Source organism: Oenanthe melanoleuca, chromosome 2 (genome assembly GCF_029582105.1).
Source record: "Oenanthe melanoleuca isolate GR-GAL-2019-014 chromosome 2, OMel1.0, whole genome shotgun sequence".
Taxonomy (NCBI): Eukaryota; Metazoa; Chordata; class Aves; order Passeriformes; family Muscicapidae; genus Oenanthe; species Oenanthe melanoleuca.
The window spans coordinates 103,915,494-103,943,468 of NC_079335.1; the positions used below are offsets into that span (position 1 = coordinate 103,915,494).

The 27,975-nt window shown below is 35.7% G+C and overlaps 1 protein-coding gene across 5 annotated transcripts; it reads left to right on the forward strand.

The window, feature by feature from the left end:
• Window positions 1-24: 24 nt before the first annotated feature.
• NT5C3A (5'-nucleotidase, cytosolic IIIA) lies at window positions 25-27,522 on the forward strand. Of its 5 annotated transcripts, none has more exons than XM_056482935.1 (10): window positions 55-324; window positions 15,153-15,259; window positions 22,046-22,144; window positions 22,601-22,670; window positions 23,357-23,403; window positions 23,532-23,617; window positions 23,860-23,949; window positions 25,214-25,376; window positions 25,695-25,895; window positions 26,604-27,522. In XM_056482935.1, the coding sequence occupies exons 1-10, from the start codon at window positions 213-215 to the stop codon at window positions 26,703-26,705; spliced, it is 1,077 nt and encodes a 358-aa protein (XP_056338910.1). In that variant the 5' UTR covers window positions 55-212; the 3' UTR covers window positions 26,706-27,522. The 5 variants fall into 5 exon arrangements, with proteins under 5 accessions (XP_056338911.1, XP_056338910.1, XP_056338913.1 ...); XM_056482938.1 differs by having other exon boundaries at window positions 261-350; XM_056482937.1 differs by lacking the exon at window positions 55-324 and adding an exon at window positions 14,003-14,760.
• Window positions 27,523-27,975: the final 453 nt, after the last annotated feature.

Consider the following 27,975-nt stretch of genomic DNA (forward strand, 5'->3'; position numbering starts at 1 on the left):
GATCCACCCGCGCGTCCACCCTTTCCCTTCCCCTTTCCCCTGTGGCGTGGTACGGCCAGCCAGGGGCCGGGTCGGCGGGGCGCGTGCGGCGCCGTCGTTGCCGACCCGGCGGTCGGCCAGGGAGGACCCGCCGGGATCCAGCTCCTTCGCCCACACCGAGGGCGCAGCCGCGCTTCCCGGCAGCTACTCCCGGCTCCCCGGGAACTGCTACCATGGATAGGACCGCCGTGGCCAAGATGGGAGCTGTGGCGAGCGCCAGCGTTTGCGCGCTGGTGGGCGGGGTGGTGCTGGCGCAGTATATCTTCACCATGAAGAAGAAGACGGGTAAGAAGACCAAGATCATCGAGATGGTACGTGGTAAGAGGCCGAGTGTCCCTCGGTCCCCGGACGCACGCCCTTCTCCTTGTCCTTCTCCTGCGGCCGGCGGCTCCCCAAGGCCGCCCCCGCGGAGCCAGGCGGATATCCCGAGGGAATATCTGGAGGGGCAGAGAGGGGACCTTGAGCTCAGTTTGGAATTTCTGTAAGGACAGGCGCTGGAGGCAGGAGCAGCTGTTCCAGCTCAGCGTGAACCACTAGCACTGAAAAGGTGCGTGTGGAAAGGGTCTGCGCCGTCCTGCCCTGTCCTGTCCGGCCCATATGCACCTGTAGGACACATACGTACCCGTGGCTCTTGGTGGTAATTTACAACCCTGCTTGCAATTTGTTTAAAAGAGAAATGGACGCGCACACACACGTGTTCAACCATCTGTTGAAACTGGGAAGCACAGTCTGTTCACGGTTACTATAAAAGGAAGATGGAGCTCGCTGCCTCTTGCTGCCCTTGTTAAAGTTGTTTAGGAAGTTTTTTAAATATCTACTTATAAATAACTGGGTCGTAAAAAATCCTAGTTTGGACCAAGTGCTAATTATGTGGAAGTCCTTCAAATTTTGTAATTTGCACACCGCCATGCCAAAGAACTGAACTGAAATCGTCAAGGCACTTGATGCTAGCTAATAGATATTTTGTGATCTCTCGTGTTGAATTTTACTGAAAGCTGTGATGAATTTTTATAATTACACATGGAAACAGATTTTAGTAAGAGCTAGGATTCCTGTATGTAAATTGCAAGCTGCCTAAGTACTCATTTGGCCACGTATTGCCATGCTTGCCAGTGGAATTCAAGCAGTGCAATTTGTGATAACGTGGGTCCAAAGAGGAATTCTACTTTGAGTTTTTGCTACTTGTAGAGACATCGCTTACTGTTGAAAAAAATACTGTTTCTAGTCATCAGTCATGTCATCTGACAATTTGGAGGGGGTTGCCTTGCTCTTTAGTTTCTCCAAGCCCACTTCCAACAGCTTGTGGGAGAGCAGAAAGTTTGGATTGCTACTTTAGAGAGGTTTTAGATCTATTTCTGTGAAAAGGCTTTGGACTCTATAGTAGGATTTTACAAAACTCATTTGAAAACCAACAGTGGCATAATACGGTTAATTATAAATTTTAGTGGTGTTTTTTTGTTTGTTTGTTTGTTTTTAATACTATAATACCAGAACTTACACGTGAGTTATGTGGACAATAAAATAACAGCACCCATAAGCTTGATCATATGAGTGCTCAAAAGGCAAATCCAATAGTTTTACTAACTTGTGTTCATACCTGATTTGAGCTGTAGTTCACAAAGTACCTAATAACTGCTGAAATGTATTTATATTAACTTTCTGTACAATCTTTAAGTGGTGTTTTGACTGAGAAGACTTGAACTTTGCCAGGATTTTGCCTTTGGTGAGGGAAAAAAAATCATTATGCCAATGCTAAACCGATTACTGGTAAGTGATTTTCTTAAGTGTGTACTTCAGATAACATTTTCAGAGCTATGTTCTTAGACACAAACCTATGATCCTAAGTAGATATTTCCAAAATTCCACTTTTATGGTTAGAGCTTTTCTCGGCTTTAAATTGCAAGGGAAAAATTAAACTTGTTGAAAGCATGTCCAATTTCTTATGCAGAAACATTTTATCAATTGGATGCAACACATTCACATTCAGTGAGTGAGCATTTCAGCTGATATTCAGGTTAAAGGTTCCCCAGTTAGCAAACATCCTTAGTTCTAGAGGTGCAAGTCTTCTTTCTTAGGTAGTATTTTCAGTGGACGCATGTATTCAGGCTGTGAAATTTCTTTGAAGTAAGTGAAATAGTGATGTGAACTTCATATCAAGCAGTTGAGTTTGTCAAGTATGGACAAAAATATGTACATGTGTTTTACTTGAATATGCTGCATTCTGAAGAACCTTCTTTTATCCACCAGTGCAGATTTGGTTCAATGTTTGTCACTTACAAGACACTGTATCAGTTTTATTTTATGACAAGAGAGACTTTTGTTTGAGCTGTGGAGGAGAAGGTGCTGTTTTCCAGTCTGTAACTTAGTGTAATTTAGGATGATGGTAAGGAACAATACTGCCTTATTGAAATGTATTTTCTTCCAATACCAGGCTGATCTTCAGTGTTAGATTAAAATTGTGGGATCATTCTTGTATTTTCAGCAGATTTTTTTTGGTTCAGATTTTCTTTGGGGAACATTACATTTTAGTTTTATATCCACGTTAGGCTCAGAATTACCTTGATGTATAACTTTTATCAAAAACAGTAGGGAGCAGGCCTGTTTACACCTTAGTTATGTGAATGAAATATTACTTCATTATAATTAACTACAGCGATTTTTTTTTCTTAGTCAAAATAAAATTAGATGAATATAAAACCCAAGTATAAGTAAAAAAAAAAATACAGCTGTCTTTAAGTGCTAAGAAGACAGGGACTTTACAAATCAAATAGACCATCTATAAGACAAGTTAATATCAAAGATTATAATGCCAAGACTGTTTATTGTGAAGAAAAATGGAAGGGGCTCTCAAGCACTGTGGGGAAAGGGTAACCCTCTTTCCTTGCTGAATAATGAAATTAAGTGATTCTGAAATATCTAGCTTGCATTTCAGTAGATGAATTCCTTAAGCACACCAATTAGCCTGTTACAGAAATCTAAGCTTTATGGAGACACCTTAAAATGTTTTCATCTTATTTGATGAAACAGGTTTAAATTTATAACTAAAATGTTAATATTGTCTCTTCATCCAGGGTGTGTAATTTGCGGACAGGGTGTTTCCCTTAGGCACCCATGAATGTAAGACAGAGTTACTTCAACTCCACTTCTGAAGTAACAGAGTCATTAACAGTAATCATCACATGAAGTTTCACTCTGTGTGGTAAGAAACAACCATCTCTCCAAGCCTTCTGTTATTATTTGCACAGCCACATTCTGTGAAACTGTATATATGTTTCCACAGTCAGGTGAAAGCAAAAGTTAGCCACAAGGTTGCTATTTATAATTTAAAGGGATGGTTTTCAATTAATTAGATTTTCAGAGTAACTTTTTAGAAAATGTTTCAGGATATTTTAGAAAGAGATTAAACTTTATAGTAGCATTCAGTCTTTTGGATTTTTCAAGCCACAGACAAGTTTGCAATTAAGTTGTGGATTCCTATACAGCAAATAGTTGTACTGACAATAGACTCAAATTTTTGATTACTCTTCACTGAGCCTTTTATCAGCTCAGCAGAAAACAGGTGTTGACAAACTAGAGCAAAAAAACATTGTCTAAATCTTTCAAAAACATTCACCTATAAGCAGTTTCCCAAATTAATTAAAATGTGGAGTTAACATAAGAAAAACTTCTTAGAGGAGTAACAGTATTTTTTGTTGTCTGTTTCATAAACAAAGTTATTTAAATCTTAGGGTTTTTTTCAGCAGCTTGTTCCTCACTATTTGGTTTTGGAGCTTTTTATTGTTTTTTCTGGGGTTTTTTGTGGGTTTTTTGGTTTGTTTGTTTGTTTTTCTCTTTAGAATCAGAAACATAATACGGCTGGTTGAAAGCAGAATAGCAGAATACCTTAAACTGAGACTTCCTCTCTCAGGTTTGTTTTCCAGAAAACTGGGCAAATATGTGGTTACATTTGTCTATTTCTCCAATCTGCCCCTGAACTGAGAGATGTAATTACATGAAAAAGAGACTTTGTATGAAAGTTCAGCAACAGCAAATTAAAATCAAGTTCAAAGCAGTTTCTCAGTTTACAGGAAACATTTCAACCACTCAACTGTCTCCGGACAGTGCACTTTTTGTTGTGTTAAAGAAGGAAAGAAATGCATGGATTTTTGCAGTATTAGATTGTACCTGGAGGGAAATAAGGAAATTAATAAAAAGCAAGATAACTGCTATTTATCTACTTGCCTAAGAAATACAGGAACATATTCTGTAAGCATGACTGTTAGAGGCATTGGGGGGGAGATGTATTTTTTAAATTATTATTATTTTGTTTTACCTGGCAGTCTCTGGTGAGACTATGTTCTTGTTTCATAGGGCATAAGAGCATTTGTGCCACAGATAAAGATACAACTGGCAGCAATCACACATCACTTCTTTATTCTTGTCTTGTTGCTGGTAACTAGTTGTTATAGTAACTGTGGCATTACTCTGGCAGCACAGACATTAATCTCCCAGCACAGTAAAAAGCAGAGGAGCATGTAGTGTGTAACATACATATTCAGGAATCCAAGTGATTGGTATTTGCGACTCCTTCATATGTACTTTTGACTATTCAAAACTAAAGAAGGGTTAGATTCTGAGTAAACTGGAATCACTGAAAGGGGAATGGAAGGAAGATGGACTCCCTCTTATGATGCTTTTACAGGACATGGTCACTTTCTGGATGCACTCAAGAGCCATGCAGTGATATGATCCATTTGGGAGTAATATAATTCGAAAAGAATGGTGCTGTGATTTATAAACCTAACTAGTGAAAAGTGAAAGAACTGTTGAGACACTGCTACCTATTGACATGTGAATGAGAGCCCTTATGTTACTACAGTATTCAAATAATTTTTGCTTTACTGTTAACATTTTAAAACCAAGTTAAATTTGACATGAGTACTTAAGATGCTATATAACTATTGCTATAAAACTTGGATTTTGTTTAGACTGTATTCCTCAGCAGAAAAATCAGCTGATAGTGGTAGACACCAATTACTAAAACAAGGTTGTTTTGCCCACATGCTGTTTGCAGAGATACTCATAACATATGCCACCTAAGTAATGCATGATATCAGGCTGCCTAATGTAAGCCACTGTGCATCATGCAAGTCACTTAACATGTGGCTTGTAAAGCAAGTTTTCACGGGGGAGGAAAAACCCTAAGGACAATGCCTATTGATACAGCTTGGATACAAATAACAGTTTTCATTCTCACTGTAAAATAATTCAGTTGGAAATATTTAAAATTTATATATATTATATCCCAGGAGAATAAAAATTGACGGAATTCCATTGTTTTCTGCTCTCACTTTCAAAATTATGTACATACTAATATTTTACTTCATTTAGTATAGTAAGCCAATCCTTTCAGAAGAAGGTTTTAATTTTCTAAAATTGCTGCTGCCTGTGGTGTTTTTTTTTTAATTCAGGAGGTCTTGAAACCTACATTCTTACAAGGGATGGGTATGGGAAGATTAATTAAGCTAAAATTCTGCATTAGTTTCTTTAGAACTCATTTATGCCAGTTACAACACTTATCAAAATCATACTGATGATCTATACCTGAAAAGTGAGTTCCAAGTAGTCAGCGGAGACATGTCAGGATAGAATATAGATTGTATGTATAGGCTCAGAAGAGCTGGTTAGCTGGTTTCTTTTAACTTTCATATAAAGTCTTTCTCCAAGAAGAAAAGCAATCTTTCATTTACTCATTCTGCTTTGAAATATATTTACCTTTTAATAAATACTTGGTATGTGTTAAGTCTTATTTTTAAGTGATTTTTCTCCTGTTTGTGATAACTTGTTTTTACCAGGTGAGCTATAATGACATCTGTTCTATTAAACTCTTTTACAGATTAAAACCAATACCAAATACTGCAAGTCTTAAACCTGTTACCTTTAACTGTCAAACAATATAAGCAGTAATAAGGGATTTTTTAGTCTGAATACACATATCATTGCAAGTCTCTTCATATTATGAATTAAAGTTGCATAGCATTCCAATCATACCATTCAGTCTTGAGTTAACAAGAAATACCAGCTTTTATTAAAAGTATCTAAACTGGTCAATATAAGTGTTGAAGACACCTAGGGTATGGATTCATGCATTTATAAGTAGGAGAATACTAGCGGTGAATTCAATAGCAATGTACCTGTAAATGTAAAAACATCACAATTTGTGTAAATCTGGACTGGAAACTTGCAGAATGCCTGAACTTTTCAAGTTCTTTCTTTAAAAAAAACAAACAAACATAAAACCCACCACAGCTGCCTTTTACCTTTTATTTTTGATTGCATGAATCATATCATACGTGCAAAATATGTATTCTTTTCTGTATTCTTTGCAGTAGTAGTCTTCAAGCCATCAGCCATCACTCTTCACTCCACATGTGCATACACACATGTGTATTTTGTGCAAGTAAACTACAGTGTACTCTTCACCTCCTACGAAGGGTTGTTACTGGAGAGAGCTTAAGGAGAAACACTAGAAGAGAAGCAGGCTGTTACCTTTTAGTGCTGTGTTTCGGTGCATTTGTCAGAGAGTAATTAATTTTCACGAAGGAAAATTTGTGCTGCTTGAGCTGCAGCAGGTGGCGCTGGCGCAAGCCGCGTCTGAAACTGCTTGGGAAGGAACCTGTCCCTTCAGGGAATGCTGGCCCACAGCAATGACTTTTCTTGGCCACTGCCCCGCTGAGGTCAGACATGTCCAGCTGAACTGCTCCTGCTGCACCGGGCCCACAGCAGTAGCCACGTCCCTGCTGCCTGCCAAGTGCTCAGCACTGAAATTAGGCTAAGCACACCTGAGAGGCAGGAACACCTCATTCTTCCTGGCTTCCCATCCTAACCACTGCACAGGGATAGAAGGCCAGATAAGACTGGACAAGAGAGTCATTTAAATTGTCATGGAGGGTGTGTGAAATAAAAGTTAGGGCATGAAGTCTAACTAGCCTTCTTGCAGTCACAGCACTGTGCAGCACTTGATCCACAGCAGCTGCTTCTTCCTGGGGCACAGTCTTCATACAGCTCTTATCTTGAGCAGTTGCTGGATGTCAGTCTCTTTCTCCCATTCAAAAGTCATAAATCACCAGGGGCCAGCTGCTGTAAAACATCAGAGAACTTATGATTACAGTAGGCAAAATTTTAGTGCAATATCTATCATGCAGCAGCTTGATGGGCAGTGTGCCATTTAAATTGAAATCTGTGGCTGCTTTGTTTGTTGACTCTTTCATAACTTATTTGTGTGGAGCTTCTGATGGTTCAAGAAAAAAAAAATCCATTTAAAAAAATCCATTAAAAGTCCACAGATTATTTTTAATTTGGCTAATCATCAAGAGTTCTTTATATGAATGCAAAAAAAAAAAAAAGAGAAGACATTTTTCAGTACAAGTGAGCATATGTTTAAGATTGCAGCCCACAGGTCAAAGAAGACACCATGTTTAAATACTAAAAGTATTTAATACTTCTATATTATATATAAATATATATATGTATGTATATGTAAATATGTATGTATTGTTTTCATTCACTAACGCCTCAAAAGAATAGAGAATTGCACTCACCTCAGAAAATAATTACTAAAATAATTTTAAATACAATTTCTCTGAATTACAGCAATAATACCTATTGCTAGAAGGAAATGTGGTTTTTACTTTCATATATCTCAGTCAGTTTATTTAATTTTTTATTTTATTTTATTTTTTGAGGGCTGGGGCAAAGCCCAGACTTGGACACTGAAGATTCATTAAGTGTCTGAATAGAGACTTTCAGACTTCCTGAGCTGGGTTTGCCACCAAGAAAATTCCTGTTCAAATGTGCTTGTTCTTACTTGTTTCCCATTCACTAACTGTCATTTCCTTCCTGCACTCTTATATAAAGATTTGATTGTCTGCTCTGCAAATTGGATCACTGAAATAATCCAAGATTATTCATGGTTTAATTTTTTTTACCTAGGAGTTGTTTTGCTCCACCTTAATCTGACAGAATGAATACCACTGAAATGTTCCATTAATCTTGTTCCCTTAAAGCTTTCTCTCTTTTTACTAATTATCAGACCAAAAAGGTGATTTTTTTCACTCAGCAGCTTTTATCACAAAACTTGCATCTGCCTTTGCAGTTGGTCTGCATGATCCCAGGAAAAAAATTGTATGTGAAACTAAAGGGTAGGAATTAGCATAAAGCAGTAGCAGTGTCGGTACTTCAGCAATAGTAGAGTGCAAAGGATAGTAGTGGTAATATTATTACTTGTTGGTTCTAAACACTTCCAGAAGGCAAGTACACAGAGATACAATAAATAAGGCATTCAGGTACATCTTAGAATGGATCCAGCAGTGAGAAACACCCATAAAACAATGAGACATGGAATATAAACAATCCTTTATGCCTCAAGTCATGATGCTTCTGCCTGTTACCTTTTAAAGGAGTGTTTCATAGCTGTATTTCAACTTTATATTTAATGGATTTTTTTTGTCAAGAACTTTAAGAAATGGTTTGTAATCAAAGAGAACCTAATAGTTAAAACTTCAGTCGTCTCAATGTGTAATTTAATTGGATATTATATTAGCACTTCATTCTTACATGTAGTGTCTGGTAATATATTGTAGATTAAACTTTGTCCTGCTGACTTTGCTTTCAAACTGAGTCCCACAACTCCACTATTCAAGGGTCAGAGTTTATTTGATCTAGATATAGCATTCTTAGGTTTAGAGAAAAAAATTCTAAGCAGATTTTTTTTTCTTAGAAGCAGATAAGAAAAGAAAATTAGCAGCAACTGCTTCAGTCTGAGCCTTGACCTTAATGCAAATTCCATTCTAGATAGTGTTACATGGGAAGCTTCTAGGGAAACAAGCATTTCTTTAAGTTATTTCAATGCATGCCCATGTAGATATATACAGGATATTTATTATAGAAGGTATACATGCGAATGGAAAAATAGTATAGCTCATCAAAATTACGTTATTATGTAAGGTGAACTTTTGCATGCCTGATAGCTAATTAAAAATTAAGAGTTTGTTAATGTACCAGTATATTTACATACTGTCAGTTCTTAGAATTCTACACTGTTTGCCTAGGTATTTTGAAGAAAGATTGTACTAGCAGCCTCACCTGTAAGCATTCTTTAAGAAAGCATTAGGTTCTGTAAAATGTGAGAGGGAAATGGATCTTTTAGGTGTCAGATTCCAACATACTCCATATAAGTATTAAAGTAAAATAAGAGTACCACTCAAATAAAAAAATTCTTAGTTTTCAGAAGTGAATTTTCTATATCTGTGTTCTGAGAAGAAGAACTGGCAAGAAAGAAGGATGGAGCTAAAACAAAGGCACTTGTGATCAAACTGAAACATTATCATGAAAAGCAAATTATTCTCCCTGTCATTAAATGTTACAAACAGGGAGTGATGAGTTGCCTTCCTTGAAAAGTCTTAGCTCATACTGATAGAATCACAATGGCATAGGAAAGGGGCGATTTGTCATGAATGTTTTTGCTAAAATTATTTCTCTATTCCAGCAGCTTGTATTTAAGAGACAGTGTCTGTAATTTAGGATGAGCTTTTTTCCATGTTATTACCCAGTACCATTCTAAGGCTGTGTAAATTCACAGTATCAACAAAAAAGAAATTTCACATTTTATAGCTTTACCTAAATGTGTGAATTGTAGCTGACTCCTTTGTTTTGAGCCTGCTTCCTCTTAATTTTAGTTGATGACCTCTACCTCTTATACTGGAAGAGATAGTGATCCTATTAACCCTTTCTAAGCCACCCTGTAATTTCCATGTTAAGGAGTTCTAGGAATATTCAATTGTTCATTGCATGACTTTTCTCGTGCCTCATTCTTATTGCCCTTCTCAGGGCATTTTCTAATTCTAGTCTATTCCTTGTAAGGTAAAGAAACCAGAATTGCTTTTGGTATTTAAACTCTAAGTTCATAATGGATTTATAATGATTTTATTCAGAAAGCCCTGATAAGAATAGGCATCAGTGAAATGTATGTATGAAGGCCAAGAAAAACACTTTTGTTTTCTTCTGCTGAGCAATGAAAGGATGTCACAACCTTGAGTTCTTCTTTCAATCCTGGTGCTTTAGAAGCTATTTTTAAAAGTTAAGTGTAATGCAATAAATTGTATTGATCTGAACTTGTTTACATTTAGAATATTTTTATATTCTTCCTTTTATTTTACAAGGGCAGGAGAGAAAAAAAGAAGATAAAAAACCTCATCAGTTTAAATTTGGCTAGGTAGGTGTAGTATTTCCAAGATACTCATTAGAAATGAGCGAAGATCTCTTCATCATTTCCAGATACTGACTGATAACTAAATAATACATACCTTTTCTTTTAGCTGGCCAGTTATAAAAGTTAATTCTTTCACAGTGAGGGAATGGGAACTAAGCAGAGATGAGGTGATTCCCCTAACGTACAATCAGATTTAAAAATGCATGTCCTGAGCTGTATTCATTCACCCCAGCAGAACTGTACAGAACTGTTCTGTATGTTTTGTACCTCCTGTATTCTCTCAGACTAAATTCTTGCCCAAACTAATAATTGACAGAATCACATGAAGTACTGGAAATGTAGATGCTAGTTACTATTAGTTCTTCATCTTCTTGTAAGATTCAAAATGTCTGTTGATCAATCACCAGCAAAAATCTTTTATTTTAGAATGATTTTGTAAGCACAAGAAGAAGCTGCATAAGGGACAATGATGCTGCAATAGCTTTTGTTTTCTCATCAGAAAAATGTACTAAACATAAGAAGAAGAAATGCTTAAGGAGTTGTTCTAGTGTGTGTGTGTTGACATTTAGCTTCGTGTTTGGTAAAGCCATAAATGGTCAGACTATTAGATGATCACCGGTTTTCTCATGAACTATAAAGAAAGCTGGATCTCTGATCAGATCAAGAAAATCTCTATTTAAAAAGTTGTTGAATATGTCTTGTAATACCATTCAGGTTAAGATCCTCACATTCTTCTCATGCGTCATCTCTGGATTTGTTGGATTCAATCTTTAATGTGTTCTTAGCACTTTTTCATAACAAGTCCTGTTCAAGCTCTTTCATTTTAGAATTGCTTACACTCCTCACAAGTGATCTCTGACAGACACACTTTCATATACAAATCATAGTTCTGTATTGCATTGTACCAACTGTAAATATGGCTAGAATGGGTTTTTACACTGATCCTGTACTGCAAAGATAAATGGTATTCAAAAAATATTGCAAGGCAACCTTCTAAATTTTTATGTACCCTAACCTCATCAAACTGACCATTGATCTTCCCTTCCTCGTAATTGTCACAAATACTAAAAGCTATTCCTGGAACCATTATGCTGCTCATTAACTCAGTTCACTAGAGCATTAATAACAGTGTTTGTGTACAGTGGGGTTGTATTGATTCCTTTCTTCTGCTTGGTCTTGGTACTTGAGTACCAAGGTTCGGTTACCTTTCCCTGTCTCATGAGGTTATATCAAGCAGGCTGTTCTGGAAAATATGGACTAAGTAAACTTATTACAAAGGCAAATTAGACAACAAATGCAGTTCTTTAATTTTTAAAACTGATTCCTTCAATAAAGCAAGGTATTGCTTAAGTAAAGTCGAGCGACATACTAAATATATGGGGATATATTCAAAAGTTGTTCAGTAGTGGTAAGGTCACTAAAAAGGAATAAAAGCTAATAAGCTCATGAAAAGACACTAGCTAATGTTTACACTGCAGACAGGATACAATCACCTCTAAATTTTGTAGAAAATATTCTAAAAAGCTATGGTCTTTAAGATCTTCTTGATCTTTAAATGTTTATGTCAGTTTAGTTGAAGTATTCGATTTATTAGTTAAAGAAAAAGCACAGTTTACTTGCTTAGGCAATATACCTGTGCTAATTCTTACCACAAAGGGATGCAACTTAGGTCACAGGAGTGGAAGGACTGGTAGAACCAGCTTTTCTTTGCTTTTTAAAACTTGCAGTGCGTCATATTCGAGATCATCCTCTACAAACCACATTCACCTAACACACAAACATAGAAAGTTGAATCCTTTCCCAGTCTTATATAAATTATAAATTATCTAGTGTTTTCAGTGTTGGGGTTTTTTCTCTCTCTCTTTTTTTCTGCATAGACTATTCTGTAGTCAAGATATGGCCCTCAGCCAAAGAGAAAATGTTAAAATAGAATCTAACTGTTGAAATAATGATGCCTCTACAGTTCATGGTTCTTAAAATATATATAAATGACCTTCCATATTTCAAGAATAGAAATGTCATGCTGGAGTTTATTTCTCCCTCTTTAAAAAAACAATGTTCACTTTAAGTCCTCTTTTACCAGACATTAAATACTGTAAAGAAATGCTCAACAGACTCAAATCAGCAGTAATAGAATGTGGTTCTGTGGAGCTGTTGTAATTAAAGTGTTGTACACAAAGATTTATTGGAGTTACAAAGACAGTCTTCTTTTGTATATGAGAAGTTTCATGTGCAGCATTTTCATTAAAGTGAAAGTACACTGTTGATAAAGATAGAGTAGATGTTTTTCTAAGAATTAGGTGTTGGCTCTATTAATGTTTACAGAAATTTTGCTCACAGCATTTTCTAGGGCTTTCAGTAAAACTCTAATTGTTCATTTAGAATGCTTTCCAACTAGTTTGGTATACAAAAAAGCAGTCTATAAGTGTTGAACGTAATTTTTGTAAGTCTTTTTTTTCTAATATTAAAAAAATAATAAAACATTTTTTTTTAAAACCACCTTGTTTTTGTTTCCCCAGCCTTCTGAAAGGGAAACTAACTTTCTTTTGATTTTTGACAGCTCTGGAGTTAATTTTCTCATTGAATCACAGCTGAGAAGTATCAGAATAGCAACAGGCCGGCTTGCTGACACACCAAATCCCAGCCTCAGCTATGAGGTTCACAAGACTCATTTATGTATCAGTACCATTATCACCTTTGAAATACATAAAAGCTCAAAGGCAGGTTCTTCACAAACTGTATCAAGTGATGTCTTACCTGAATTGCATGATTCATCTAGCAAGCGTGTTTTACTTCATTTATTCATAAGATTTTTTTACCATGGGAAATCTAGCAGGGACACAAGCTGCAGGTTTTTGTTGTGCAAATAATCCCTATTTCTTCAAGACACTGTGCTAAACAACAAACAACATCATTATAAAAATATTAATTAAAAGCCTATATTAAAAAGCCTATATTAAAATACTATGAAGCATAAAATTCTCTGAATGTTGCCTGCTACAAATGCTATAACATGTAGTTTAGTGGTAGCTATGAATCCTGGCAATAACTATGCCAGGTTAGTTCAATTTACTGTATACAGTCTTTGCAAGAATTATGTTATATTTTGAACATATTTTTCAAACTCTTTTGCTGCTTCAGAATATAGCAGACCTTAATATGTACATTTAAGGTGATCTTGGACAATTCTAAGAGGATAAGTGTTGTTTTAAGTTGCATGTTTTATATTAGCTAAAGTATTCGCTTCTGTTGTTTTGTTGGCTCAAAACAGAGAACACCTCTGAAAAAAAAACGAAAGTACACATGTAGGTCAGATACACTGAATCCTGATAGACTACTATAGACAACTATAGTAGCCTACAACTGGAATGTAGACACAAAACACACAGATCTACTGTACCATTCAGAAAGTCTATTGGGGCTTTTTTAATGTAGAAGGCATATCCTCCTTTGAAGGAAATTTTCATAACTAATGGATTTCTTGAACCCTGCTATTGTGGGGTTTTTTATAGCGTTACATGTGTTGTACATGCTACATTTGTGATCTGCCCTCACTTCAGCTCTGACAATTGCACTGGTCACATTGGTGGCCATGTATGAATTGGCCTGATGTTGGTGGTTAGTCCAGGCATCTTGAAAAAGGGAATCATAAACCTGAGGTTGAACATGAGTTGGGGGCTAATATAGAGAAGCTTGCACTGCTGCTATAGCAATAGTTAGTTTTGCATGGCACTTACAAGCATTTACACAACTTCAGACTGTAAAATACAATTAGACAATAGTTCCTTCATCCCCTCACTCTAATAAATATTTTTTAATCCATTTTATGTCATCTAGTTATGGTCTTTGATCAGGCAGCATGTCTAATGACAAACTTTTAAAACTATGTGGAGTGGCCTTGTCTCTCAAAAATCGTAACAAACAAGGCTCCTTGATTTCCTGTTTCAGAATCACACAGATAATTTCTGCCAAAACAATGATTAATTCATTTGCTCCTTTTACATGAATAAATGTGTGCTACCTAGTAAATATTAATGAAACCATGTCAATGAAGCTCTAAGAAATTTGTGGCACTATGTGACAGGAAATCCTAAAATACTTGGAAAGATTTTGTAGAAGGGCTAAAAAGTAACAAAGTAGTAAACTTCTGCTTTGAAAAACAAGTGCCTTCCTCTGTTAGAGCTGCCCAAATTTGCCTGCTGCATCCATGAAAACTGTTCATTCAGTGAAGGTCGAAGGTTTTGTTGTTGGTGAACCAGCTGATGATCTGTAAGCCTGTTGGGCTGTACTGCTGAGCATAACAAACTGCTGTGCATTGCTGACGTGCGTCACAGGACCCTGAGGTTTTGCACGGGGATTAGTCAGGCTGTATTTGGAAACGCCCTCAACTGCACCCTATGCTGCTATATTAGTGTGTCTCAAGCAAGAGGAATTTTCTTTTGCTTCTGCAGCTGCTCCTGCAAAACCCTCTGGTAAGTGTGAGCAGCTTCTGTCAGCAGTATTGACTCTTGTACTTCTTGCCTGTGTTTTTAAGCCAAAGTTAGGAGCTTAGGGCTTATTTAGAGTTGTTAATTGTGAATGTGAAAAAACCTAAAAAAACTGTGTTTTTAGATTAATATTTGATAGCACAGAATGAGCAACAGCATCAAAGGAATAAGTGTACTTAGTGGTTTTCATTGAATAGGTTAATTCAACTTAAATGTTCCTCTGCTTTTAAGTATATATCAGATTGTCCTGAAGTGTTGGTATTTTCACATTGATGTCACTGTGTACCATGCATATTGTCTTTATACAGCAGGAATAGAAAGATCACATAATATAGCAGACCAATTCTTAAAAGGATTTGGTTGGTTTTTGTTGGCAGCCTGCATGCAAGCCCTGCATCTCTGGACTCTGCTTGCCACCTATGCTGTTGCAGTAGGACAAAATCAAGGACAGAAGAATCAGGAGTGCCCTAAGCTCAACGCACAGGTACTCTCCTTTAAAAACACAAGAGGAAACGCTGTTGTGTTTTCTGTGAAAGCGCTCTCTCCAGATTTTTGTAAGGGTTTTTTTTCCAAATTAAGAATCAGAACCCAGCACATTAAGTATAAAAAAATGTAAATAAATAAAGTAAACCAGGAAAAAATATTTTTAGTGTGCATCCTATTCCATGTCTTAAAATAGTTTAGGCAGTGAACCCATGTTCAGTTACTTCATATAACCTGTGCTGGGTATCTAGTTTTACAGCATGTTATCAAGCAACTGTGAAGATACTTAGTGTTCTGTTGTTTCATTTCCATAATAACTAATTTTTACCTAAATAGTCCTAAAGCTATTTCTTGGCAGAACTACTAAAATAGTAATTTGGTAATTACTAGTTACTAAGGATTTCTTACCATATTTGAGCTTACATCATCTGAATATAAAATGTAATCTGGTTTTGGGAATTCTATATTAGTGAGTCTCTGTCCTGAGCTCAGACTATGCTAGCAGACTGCCTGAAAACTAGTGAAGTTCTCCTGACTACCTGCAATTAATGGAGTGACTGATGTGATTACGCTCATGTCCAGTACCCTTTGATGTTCCTGTCTAAAAATAAGCCTACTAACAACTAAGAGAGACATCTGTTGCACTCTTGGGCCAGAATTCAAATTGTCTGAATTATAGGCAGTCTTGCTTTATACATATATGAGCATAAACATATGGAGGAAAATATTCCCACAGTGTCATTCTGTGGATTTTGGTATGCCTCCCCATTTCTTGCAACTCAAGTGTTGCAAGTAGCAGAAGTTACATGGAGAAGCTTGCATGCTTTTCAGAAGCTTTTTGTAAGCTTTGTTTTCTAGAGCAAGTAATGTTTTGTGATAATGGGGGTAGGGGGGGGAAACAGAAAATAACATGTAAATTAAAGAGTGTGCCCCATTTCTTTAAATTTTCACCAAACTGTTACTTTCTTCCACCAAGAACACCCAAACCAGTTTTCTGTAGCTTCTGGGTATGAAATTTCGCAGCTGTCACTGCTGCCAGGCCCTGCCTTTTTTGGCACGTGTCCATAAGTTAATATATGTGATAGCTAGTCTAAGACCTTGGAATTGGGCATCTGCAGTTCCCAAAATAAATGTCATTTAGTCTTGGTTTATACTTTCTTACCTGGAGGCTGTCACCATAGATTAGAATAAAATCTACAAATAATTTGCCCCCATCCAGTTTATCACTTTGATATACATTTGCCTTGCTCAGAAATAACACTGATAGTTCTATCTCCCTGCCATTCACCCTTGTGTTTTTTCTCTATCAAAAGATAACAGATTTGAAATCTACTTTAGTCTAAGGCAGGTTTACCTAAAAAGTAGGAAAATAAAAATTGTGTTATACTTGAAATTCACATACTTCAATACCATTACAGCTAGATCTGTATTTAGATCTTATTTATTGCCCTATCCCTTTTATGGCATTATGGTGATCTGAAATTTTGTGGAATATTTTTAATACATTTACAAGTGTGAGAACAGTTCTTACTGTGATTCAGAATTACTGACATCTAACAAAGTACTCTGACAATCATTGAGATTTATAGAGAAGTTCTCATAAAATTTTGTCCACCTATAATCCAAGGTGGATTTTCTTAGCAATGATTTGGGTTTTGGGAGACTTCTATACAAGATGAGTCTTTATAAAATAAGAAAACTTGGTATTTGCTAACTAGTGTACGCTTACAGGATATCAGGATAAAAATACTCTGCACCAGTTTTTTACATCCTTTGTCCAAGCATTACTTAGCAAACTTATGATGACAAACTCCTAAAGTTTGAGTTATTACTAGTAATATTTCAGGCTCTGTGTTTAGAGTTGATTGTGAAATGAGCCATATCTCTTATGTATTTAAGATAGCAAGTAATTCATCAACTCATCCTTCCCTACTTAAAATTACTGACAGTGAAAACAAAAGGTCATTCAGTTGTCCTTTATATGAGTTTTTTTATCTGACATTTTTTAATTTTTGTGTTAATCATTGGGACTTGTTTGCTGGATAGGGGAAGGAAAGTAACTGCTCTACCTCCAACTCTCAGTAGATTGAAAAATTCAGTATAATCCTAGCTCCAAAACATGACATTACTCCTTGTGGACTCAATCAGCTATTAATTTTCTTTTAATACCTAATTGGAAATGCCTACTATGTCATTCACTTAGATCACTAAAATGAATGACAGGTCTTATCACCAGCTCCAGTTTTATAATCAAATTGACACAGCATGCACTTAGATACACGCTGCCTCACATAGTAAGAAGACCATTTATGTACTAAGCGACATCTGGATAAGTAAAAGCAGCTCTATTTGCACTTCTGTTATCCAGTTGTATATAAAAAACTTCATTTCAAAACTAGAATTCAGTATGGTCTTTATGGCAAATACTTCCCTTTATTTAACCCAGCTACACAGATGCATGTCTCATGTACTAAATAGACTTGTAATTCTCAGAACTATCCTTGTTGTAAATGACCCATTCTGTGGTTTGTAGGACTGGGGATTTCCAAACCTGCGTGAATCCATTACTGTTCGTTCCTTAAGGTATGACCATAACGTTCTTAGCTACAAAATTATTTCCTACATCCTTATTTCAGTTGCCTGCTATCACAAACAAGCAGATAATTTTTTTTCCTTTTCAAAATCCAACTAAGCTCAACCTTTAAAATAATCTTTTTCAGTTTTGTTCTTTCTTCTCTCAAAGGCTCCTTAAAAATCTCAGACTAGAAACTGAAATGTATTTGTGGCCAGTGTACATGCCAACCACAAATTACCTTTGGGACTTGTCACACATGTGTTTTAAAACACTGCAGCCTCTGAGCTATTCAGTAGCATATAGATGCTCTTGGTAAGACAGCAGAACTCTTCTCACACTTTTATAATATGACAGAATAAATAGGGGCACTTAAGTGATTTCATATTATATACTTTCACATGTCACAATGGATTATTTTTTCCTTTGCTCATGTAATTCTGTATAGTTCTGTATATAGAATCTCCTAGTTCTAAAAACTTTTTTGACTTGGTTAAGTGCTGTGGAGATTTTTTGGTTGGCTGATTCTCTATCTGTGCTCCCAATCAACTGGTCCATCAGAATTTTGGGAGGTTTATGAGTTGATTGTTAGATTTTTCTTAAACAGTAAATAGAAACACAAATTTTATCAAATTGACTGAACTTTTCACCCTTTGTTCTTTCATCTGTCTTATCAGTTCCTTCCAGCTAGAATCTGCTTTTCTCTTTCAACTGCAAAGAATGGCAAATATGCAACAATGAACAACAGCTAAACTGGGCAGAAGTGTAAAACATTGGAGGAGACAGTTTGCCAGAAAATTGGTGGCTGCAGTTTCAATTTCATTTACCATTCCTTAGAGAGTTTCATTTACTTCTACTCTAGTAATGATAAAGACAAAATAAAAGAATTGCTACTTAATGTTCAGTTGCAAATATTAATACAAGGAACTAGTGATGGGAAAAGTGGCTATTTTATCTAACCGTATTTGTCTGAGGCATTGTCAGATGTCACATCTATAATGTAGACCCGCTTTTTCTTCTGAAAGTGCCTGTGAGACTGAAAATGTCTGCATTATACTTGCTGCAGAAGACTTTCCCCCACCCCTAAATTAAAATACTCTTCAACCAATTTGTGCAAAAATGAAAAATATGTTAGAAATAAATTAATCTTACAAACTAATCTTGAGTAGAAGTTTACAACATCAAAGCAGGAAACCTTTGTCATCCTTAAAATCTTAAGCAATATCTTGTTTAACATGATCTGCTAAAGTGTTTACCAAGATTTTTCCTCAGGTTGTTTCAGAAACTTACAAAAGGGCTCAGTCTGAAATAAAACAGTACCAAACAATCCAATTTTCCTCATCCAGTCCCTTCCTCTGATCTCTCCATCTACCCCACATCTGTTTAAATTAGTTATATTAGGAAATCAGTTGCTTAGTATGTAAGTAAACCAAATAATGCTTGAACTGCTTCTTAGAAAAGCATACATTTATATTTCACTGTTTAATTTTTGCATTCCAAATCTAAAAATACATATATAATTTGCTGAAAGTTAAAGGAATTAGATTAGTCAATTTACAGTAAAAAAAATACCAAACCCAGTTAAAGTGCTTTGTGTTTCATGATAAGGAGTATTGTATATGCAGAAAAAAAGTGGAAAGCTTACTTTTGCTTACCAGCACCATATAACATACAAAAGAAATACCATAAAGCACCTTTAAAGAGTCATTATTAATATTTTGTTTTGTGAAGCTAGATGTGCTGTTAACTGTGAATAAAGAAATGCTTTGTAAAGGTATATCTCAGAAGATTTGTAAATTCTTTAATGGATTTTTTCAGGAATTCTATTTCTTGTCAACACTCATTAGCTTTCTCAATTACTACTGCCTGGGAAGTAGCTGAGAGCTGGAAGTCAATTCTAATGTACTTTTTGTGACTTTGCTGTGCTAAAAGAAGTGCAAGGCACTGCAACAACACAAGGAACTCAGGGATATTAGCGTAGGAGATACCACTTGTACAGAAAATGTCTTTTCCAAAGGATGAGAAAGGAAAACCTTAATTCTTCTAATCAAAGTGAAATTAATACAGTTTGTTTCTTTATGAGATTTATAAAGCAAAGAAATAATGAATACCCTGTTCAGGACATAATTTTTTACAAGATACTGTGGTATAGGTGAAACTTTTTCAATGGATAGAAAAACTTGGAAATTTATCAGAGACTCATTATTAGGGTTCTAGAAAGATTTCTATTTTCAGCAGTGTCTTTGAGAATATCAGCCAGAAAGTAGCAGTAAGCACAGTGGGAATTAGAATTGTTTGTTATATGGAAAGATAGAAGCACTGACATGGAAGAAAGGATACAATCCAGAAAGATTGAAGCTAAAATTTAACACTTTGCACAAATACCTGTTTCTTTCTAGGAGTAATTTTGAAAAATATTTGGTGGTTACCAACTGAATTTGAATCATTCTTACCATATCACTGCTAACACAGGGCATGTATTTTTATGTACATACAAAGATGCTACCTGATGACAAGGGCCAAAGTAGCCCTTCAGCCAAGGCCTTGTCAGGGCAGAGCAGAAAGGTTTTACCAAAAGTCATGGATGCTGTGTTGGAAAAACTATGGTTCAAGTGGGTGGGCCAAGACAACATCAAGAATTATCAGAGATTTGGAAAATTGTGTTCTGCAAAAGAAGATTGAAGAACACTGGGGTTTTATGTTCAGGCAGAAGGGGAAAATTTATCCAGTGAGCATCTGAGAAAAAAACACTTTTCTCCAAGTTGAATGACTTAAAATTACAGTAAGGAAGATTAGACATTAAGCAAACTTTTCTAAACATAAAGGTAGTTGAGGAAAGTGAGGAATGTGTGAGTGGGGGCTCTGAAGAATGACTTAGATGAGCCTCTGCTTATCTGATAAGGATGTAGCTGCAGTGTTTTGCTCCCATCTGAGAACAGAGTAGACTGGAGCTGATACTTTACTGTATGTCTGGATCCTTCTTATGTCTGGCACACATGACTTTTCCCTTACAAAAACATATGTTTACATACTTTAAAATACCTTTTTCTTAGGTGATAACCAAATTGCAATTAACTGCAAGTTGGCTGCTACTAATGAAGAAAAGACTTACTAGTAACAAGAGCTGGAAGAAAGAGTTCTGCATGACTTACTGACAATTGGGGATACAAGAACTCTGGGTCCAGAATGTCCTGAAATAGAAACTGCTCCCCCAGCTTTCTTTCTTTCATTAGCTTAGCGCAACAAAGATTACATACTAGCTGCAAGGAAAGGAGGGTTGAAGGATCAGATGTTAAAAATGTAATTCCTAACATTTATCATCTTTGAAGTTTTATAAACAGAAAATAAAGTTTACTAATCATTAATACCTGTTTAGACAGATTGCAAATGTCCAATGCCTTTTTTTTAGAATGGGTCCATACATGATTATAAAGGAAATAAACACATGCTACATTGGGAAATTTCTGTAAATAAATAGTTCTTTTGCCATTGTGCCAGTTTGAAGAGTAAACAAAGGCTTGGGGAATTGTTTGGGGAAGAATGGAGTTTTGTGGGTTTGGGGGGCTTTTCTGTTGTTTTACACCAAATTCAGCATTTATCTTAACATTCAAGAAATATACAATCGAAAAGGTATATATAGTGTGATATAATGTGTTATTTCAAACGTGTGCAGTGAAATAGGTAATGGTAGCAATTGATGGACTGGTAAGGGAAGAGGGATTACTGCATAGCCTTGTTGTATTGAAGTACTCAATTGACATTCATTCAGCATTCTCAAGGACACAATGGATGTGTTCTTTATCTCTGATGATACTTAAAGGGCATATTAATTGCAAAGAGATTTAGTTGTAAGATTTACTATCTCCTAGTGACATATCTGAATCACAAGATGATCCCATATGTCCTGTTAATATGTATCTCCCCTTTTTCCTACAAATATAATGACCTTTTCTGTGTGTCAACTTAGTGAATAATGTGATATTAGGAAAGGAAATTAAAACAGATGTTGTAAACTAACAGAACAGCATGCAGTCATTGATTAATATATACAGAGTATTTTCTGTTTCTTTTTACTTGTCTTTCTGTCCTGACCATGTCTTGATGTCACATGAAATTGTTTATAGATGCAGAGCTTCCAATCTGATGGATAGCAGCTATTGGCTAGTAAGTTTTCTTCTGCAAGTGTATTTAGGTCTTTTTTCTTACTCTTCATAGATGCCAGAATTTCAGAAGAAGACTGTCCATATTAAGGACCCAGCAAGAGTAGAGGAGATTATTTGTGGCCTCATCAAAGGTGGAGCAGCCAAACTTCAGGTAAAGGTGTAAACAGCTTGGAATAAAAGCAGCTGTGGGATTGTTACTCTATGCCAAAATATTTAATCTATATATAATATTTAATCTATATATATGTCATAGAATTCAACCTTAAGAAATCTCCAAAACCTAGACATGTTAACGCTTTTAATAGTCCTTGTTGATTCAACTGTAATTCAGCCAAACACTAGTTAAGTAAATGACATAAGCATAGAAGCTTAGTAATTTCAGGAAATACTCTCACCAAAGGAATGAGAAAAACAGTTTTGTTAGAAAAAAACGTTACTCTTCTGGGATATGCTAGCTTCCGTGACAATGGCTCAATAGAATAGGGAGGCTTCTGTGACACACATGCTACTCAGCTGCAGCTATTGTTGATCATTCAGAATTTCTAGCCATTCTTTATTTTGTTCCTCCATGTTGTAAGACAGTTTTGCTTTTTCTTTCCTTAAATAGATTATTACAGATTTTGATATGACATTAAGTAGATTTTCCTACAATGGAAAAAGATGTCCAACTTGTCATAGTGAGTACTTTTTTTTTTTAATACAGATTGATTTGTTCACTCTTTTTAGTTTTTCCTATATTTTAATTTTCTATTTAATTTATTTCCTAATGAAATTTTATATTGACTTGTTACCTAATCTTTGTGTTCTACTGACAAAGTATTCTAGTGCTTGTGTTTCTATGTATATATATATATATATATAAAAATCAAAATCAGTGTGAATTAAATCACAGACTTAATTTGTGATTAAATTCTTTAATTGTGATTAAATGCTTTAAATTAATCACAATTAAAGCATTAAGTTTTGAACTCTCAGATGTTAGTGGTCAGATATGGCATGGTTGACTTTTGTTTTTCAAGAGTCCATCATAGTCCTGACGCTTGCAAGGACCAGATAGTAAACTCCTTAGAATTCTTGGCAATTTTATCCTTATGCTGTAGTCTTTTGGAACAAACAAGGAGAAGTGGGAACTCTAAATCATATAGGATGCCTCAGGATGATTTCAGAAACAATTAAATCTCAAGAAACAGATACAAAAGCTTGTAACTGACCTTGTAATTCAGAGATGAAGGGAAGAGCATCTTTATACTTATGAAGAAAAATGTGCTTTTTGCTGGTTGCTGGTAAGAAGAGTTCTGAGGAAGCATACTGGTATGAAATGTACCATCTTGTTTAATGCTTTTTTTTTCCACCCCTTTGCCAGACATCATTGATAACTCTAAGATCATCACAGATGAATGTCGGAAAAAGGTAAACAAAAACCCTACAAGCATTTGGTTTGTTATACAGACATCTGTCATTATTCCCTGACAACGTTATTTTGATAGCTTAGCCCAAACACCAATGAAATAAAATCTGATGGGTTTTTTTCCCTTCAGTTATTGCAGCTGAAAGAAACCTATTATGCCATTGAAATTGATCCAGCTCTCACCATTGAAGAGAAATACCCATATATGGTTGAATGGTAAGAGACACCTCCTATTTTCAGATTGTATTAAGATTAGATCTAGTAAGTTTTTAAAAGCAAATTAATGGCAGTACTTAGCTTTTAGCTATCACATTAACTGAATTAATCTATTAAAGTTTTGTTTTGCTCTTTACCTGAATAAGCAAGAATTAACTATACAGGATGCTTTTCATCAAGAAATTTAATGAAAGGTGAACCTTAGTAAGCAACATTCAACCCAGTTTTTGTTTATGTTCTAGGTACCATAAATCCCATGCACTACTCATTGAACAAGGCTTACAGAAGGACAAGTTTGCAGAAATTGTAAGGGAGTCTGATGTTATGCTAAAGTAAGTTCCTTTTGATTTGAATTATATCAATCTGTTTCAGAGCATTTTCTTTAGATTCTTCCTGATTGTTGGTAAGAGGAAAAAAAAGGAAAAGGGAAGCTGAAAAAACCCACTCATTTTCCTGAGAATGTGACACCTTAATATTGGACCACATTAAGCTCTCCATGCTCCCAATTTAATTGGTGTGTCGTATCTAAATGTAAACAATAATCTCACTGTATAAAGCAGAGATCTGGAACTTTTTTTAGTCCCTTCTCTACCAGCTTAATTTCTGTAGGCTTTCATCCTCTTTAAATTGCACTGGTGATCCTTTTTTTTTAAAGAGCAATGTAAAGTTTAACTTAATTCCTTTGAGAAACACTTGGGTGACATGTTTCATATGTTGTATTAAATATTGTTCTTCCTCTATGGATGAAGGCAATTTTAAAAAACAGCAAAATCCATGTTCAGAATGTGTTGTGGCTTGCATCTCTTTGAAAGTCCTCTAAAACTGCCTGTAAATTTTGGGATACTGAAACAGGATGTTAGAACTTAAATTGTGGAAGTATTTGTTTATAACACTGACTGTATCCTTATTTTTGTACAACAGACAAACACCCAGTCTCTACCTGTTTGAAGTCCTAAGTCCATGTTCATTGAATATTTATCCACAAGCTAAAACTCTTTCCATAACTTTCACAATACTTTTTTTAAATATAAAATTCTGCCAATCTATGTCTGTATGGAGAAAGCATATGGAGATAATATTATCTTGTTCCTGGAATACTATACATAGGATATAAATACTAGGACATAAATACTAAAAAAATTTCTGGAGAGAGCAACAATAAACATTTTCCAGGTTTAAAAACAAAATTTGTTTTATAGTAATGACCCTATAGAAAGTCACATATTTAAGCAAGGAAGATTGAAAGAAGATGCACAGCCTGATAATAAGTAGAGTGAGTTCTGCTAGGTGCCTGCTTGTTCTGGAGTACTTAGGAAGGGGGAAGTGTTTTTAAACCTTCAAAACATGATTAGGTGTTTTGGGAGGAAAAATTATACAGACCAAGACTAAATAGCTTGTTTCAGCAGTTTCTTGCAAACATGTCTTATGTTAGGTTGATGGTTCTTGCTTACCAGAAAAGGTGAAGTAAAAGAAATGCAGTAACATCCTCAGGAAATATTAATTATTTTCCAAAGATGTGATTGTCTCCTGAAAACTCAGACTTTTCTTGGCTTTCTTTATTTGAGACTTGATTTATATTTGCATTCTGTGTTGCAGAGAAGGGTATGAGAACTTCTTTGATAAGCTCAGTGAACATAATATTCCTGTGTTCATATTTTCTGCTGGGATTGGCGACATCCTTGAGGAAGTAATCCACCAAGCTGGGGTCTACCATTCTAATGTCAAAGTGGTTTCCAATTTCATGGATTTTGATGAAAATGTACGTATGAGATAGCACATTCTTATCAAATATGTTTGATAAATACCACGCTGTTTGTGGTATTTAGTTGCTATTTATACACACTACAAGATAGATAGATATAGAGATAGATACATACACTCCAGGCAGAATCAGTGTCTGCCTGCTCTTAGCTGTGCTGTCACAGCCATGACATTACTGGAAACTAATTTATCTTGTTCATCATCACAGATTATGTAGTTCAATCTTGGCTCAACAGTAACATCACCTCTTTCATTCTGGTTTCTGTTCTGCCTGAATGGTACCAGAAATAACTTCAGTGTTGCTTTTTTTCAATAGGGAATATTAAAAGGATTTAAAGGAGAATTGATTCACGTTTATAACAAACATGATGGTGCCTTGAAGAACACGGAGTACTTCAAACAGCTGAAAGACAACAGCAATATCATACTGCTGGGTGACTCTCAAGGAGACTTGAGTATGGCAGATGGAGTAGCAAATGTTGAGCACATTCTTAAGATTGGCTATCTCAATGATAAAGTAAGTAGCCTTACATAACCTTGTAGGCTTTGAATGAAACACTGGGAGTTAGAAACGGTTTTGTTATAATATAGTTCAGCTATCAAACCAAGTGTTTAACCTATATTTGGGTTGAAATTTCAAACATTTTTCATGGATTTTTTTCTAACCCATAAGCTCAGAGCCACAAGTATATATTGCTTTGATTTTTGTACAGAACTACTTCCAAACAGGTGTTTCCTAGAGAAGTAAAAATCAGAGGCTATAAAAATTAATTATCTTAAATTCCTGTGGCTCTTCCTCCTTTCAGTACTCAGTTGATAATTGAGAAAAATTATAATCTCGCAAATAAAAAATCCAGGCAGTCTCTCCTCTTTTCTTTTTATTTTTTGGGGGTTTTAAGTGACACTCAACTGATTATTTGATAAGTTATAATGAATATCCATTTGCATTGAGGAGAGAGAAAACTTCAGTTTTATATTTCTCCCTGCCCTTCCAGAGGAAGTTCTTCCTTCAGTATCTCTATATGTAAGATACTAGAATGCACTTTAGGTCAGGCCACTCCTACTCTGTCCTCCTCTAGAATTCACTTGTAGGAGTGATACATTATCTGCATGGCTTATTCCCAAAATTTGGTGAAAAGATTGGGCAGTATTTTAATGACAAAAACTCTTTCAATATTAATTCTGTAACTAAGGGGGTCTCTCTCTTTATCCCTTCTGCAATTAGGTAGATGAGCTTTTGGAAAAATACATGGACTCTTATGATATTGTCTTGGTGAAAGATGAATCCCTGGATGTTGCCAACTCCATTCTACAGAAAATCCTGTAAATTGCAGTCTCAAGTCACTCCATTCCTTCCAGGAAGCAACTGGACAGACGAGCACACGTGCTATCTTAGATGTGTTTATTACTCATTTACAGAACTGTTTGATTTAATTTAAAACTTTTATCTTCATTTTGGTATTATGGAATATATATGGTATCAATTGTCATCTACAAGCTCCTTTTACTGCTCTTACACTGTTCTTTATTGTCTCACACTCCTGTTATAACGAGATCTAAATTGGATTTATAGATGTGATAAACTGCTGCTGATGGGATACTATGGTTCACTGCCCTTTTTAATCAGGCATTTCAGAGGAGCATTTTAGAAAACATGGCTATTTCGTGAAATTGAAGCTGTAAACAGCTTCTGTAAAGAGAGTGTGCACTTGTTGCCTTTTCAAAGACATTTCAGTCTCAGCTGTACTTTGAAGGATCTTACTCATAATGCTACATAATTTCACTCAAGTTTTTCATATATATATTTTTCTTCAGTAAAAATGCTTTTATTCACCCAATTCCGACAAAGTGTTTCTTCTTCATATTTTTGCATCATTTCGCTATCCTTACTGTTTCTTTATCCTCTGTGAAATGGGAAGTATGTTTTAAGTTAGTGTATCTGAGATAAAATTTCTCATCTTTGTAACAGCAGATAGTTTCACAAGCAGATAGTCCGCAGCCTGCCTTCAATGAACAGGGACAGCCTCAACTAGACCAGGCTGCTCAGGGCCCCATTCAACCTGACCTTTAGATGTTTCCAGGCATGGGGCATCTACCACCTCTCTGGGCAGCCTGTGCCAGTTTCACCACCCTCACCACAAAAATACTTCAGAAAGTATATACTGAGCACATTACAGCACCTCTCAGCATTGTGTACAGGGTGATACAGCTTAATACAGCCACAATTTCAGAAGCTTGTTTGGATATGTTGCAGGGTAGGTTAAAGATGATGTGTCTCTGCTCCTGTGAGGTGTTAGCTGTACTAAATCTATTCATTAATAAAAGAGAGCAAACCATACAACTCCCCTAATGTGCAATATAATCATTGTTCCCCTTTGCTTTCTTTTATACAGAGCAGAAAGTGTGCCATCTTCTGTTCCATGAGGAATTGTAATGAAAATGTGGGAGAGCTTAGATCTGCATTCTCTTCCAACAGAATTAATACACATCTCAAGAAGCAGCCTCTTTCCTTACAGCCTGTGGTCTGTTATTAAAATTCTGACTTGGTATCACCAGACACATTTTTTCCCGAATCAGCAGCTTTACATCTGTCACTA

Coding starts and splice junctions, on each gene's coding strand:
- NT5C3A (XM_056482935.1), top strand. CDS start 213: ATGGATAGGACCGCCGTGGCCAAGATGGGAGCTGTGGCGAGCGCCAGC. Junction 325..15,152: donor CACCATGAAGAAGAAGACGG/GTAAGAAGACCA, acceptor TTTTGTTGGCAG/CCTGCATGCAAGCCCTGCAT. Junction 23,404..23,531: donor CAGATGAATGTCGGAAAAAG/GTAAACAAAAAC, acceptor TTTTCCCTTCAG/TTATTGCAGCTGAAAGAAAC.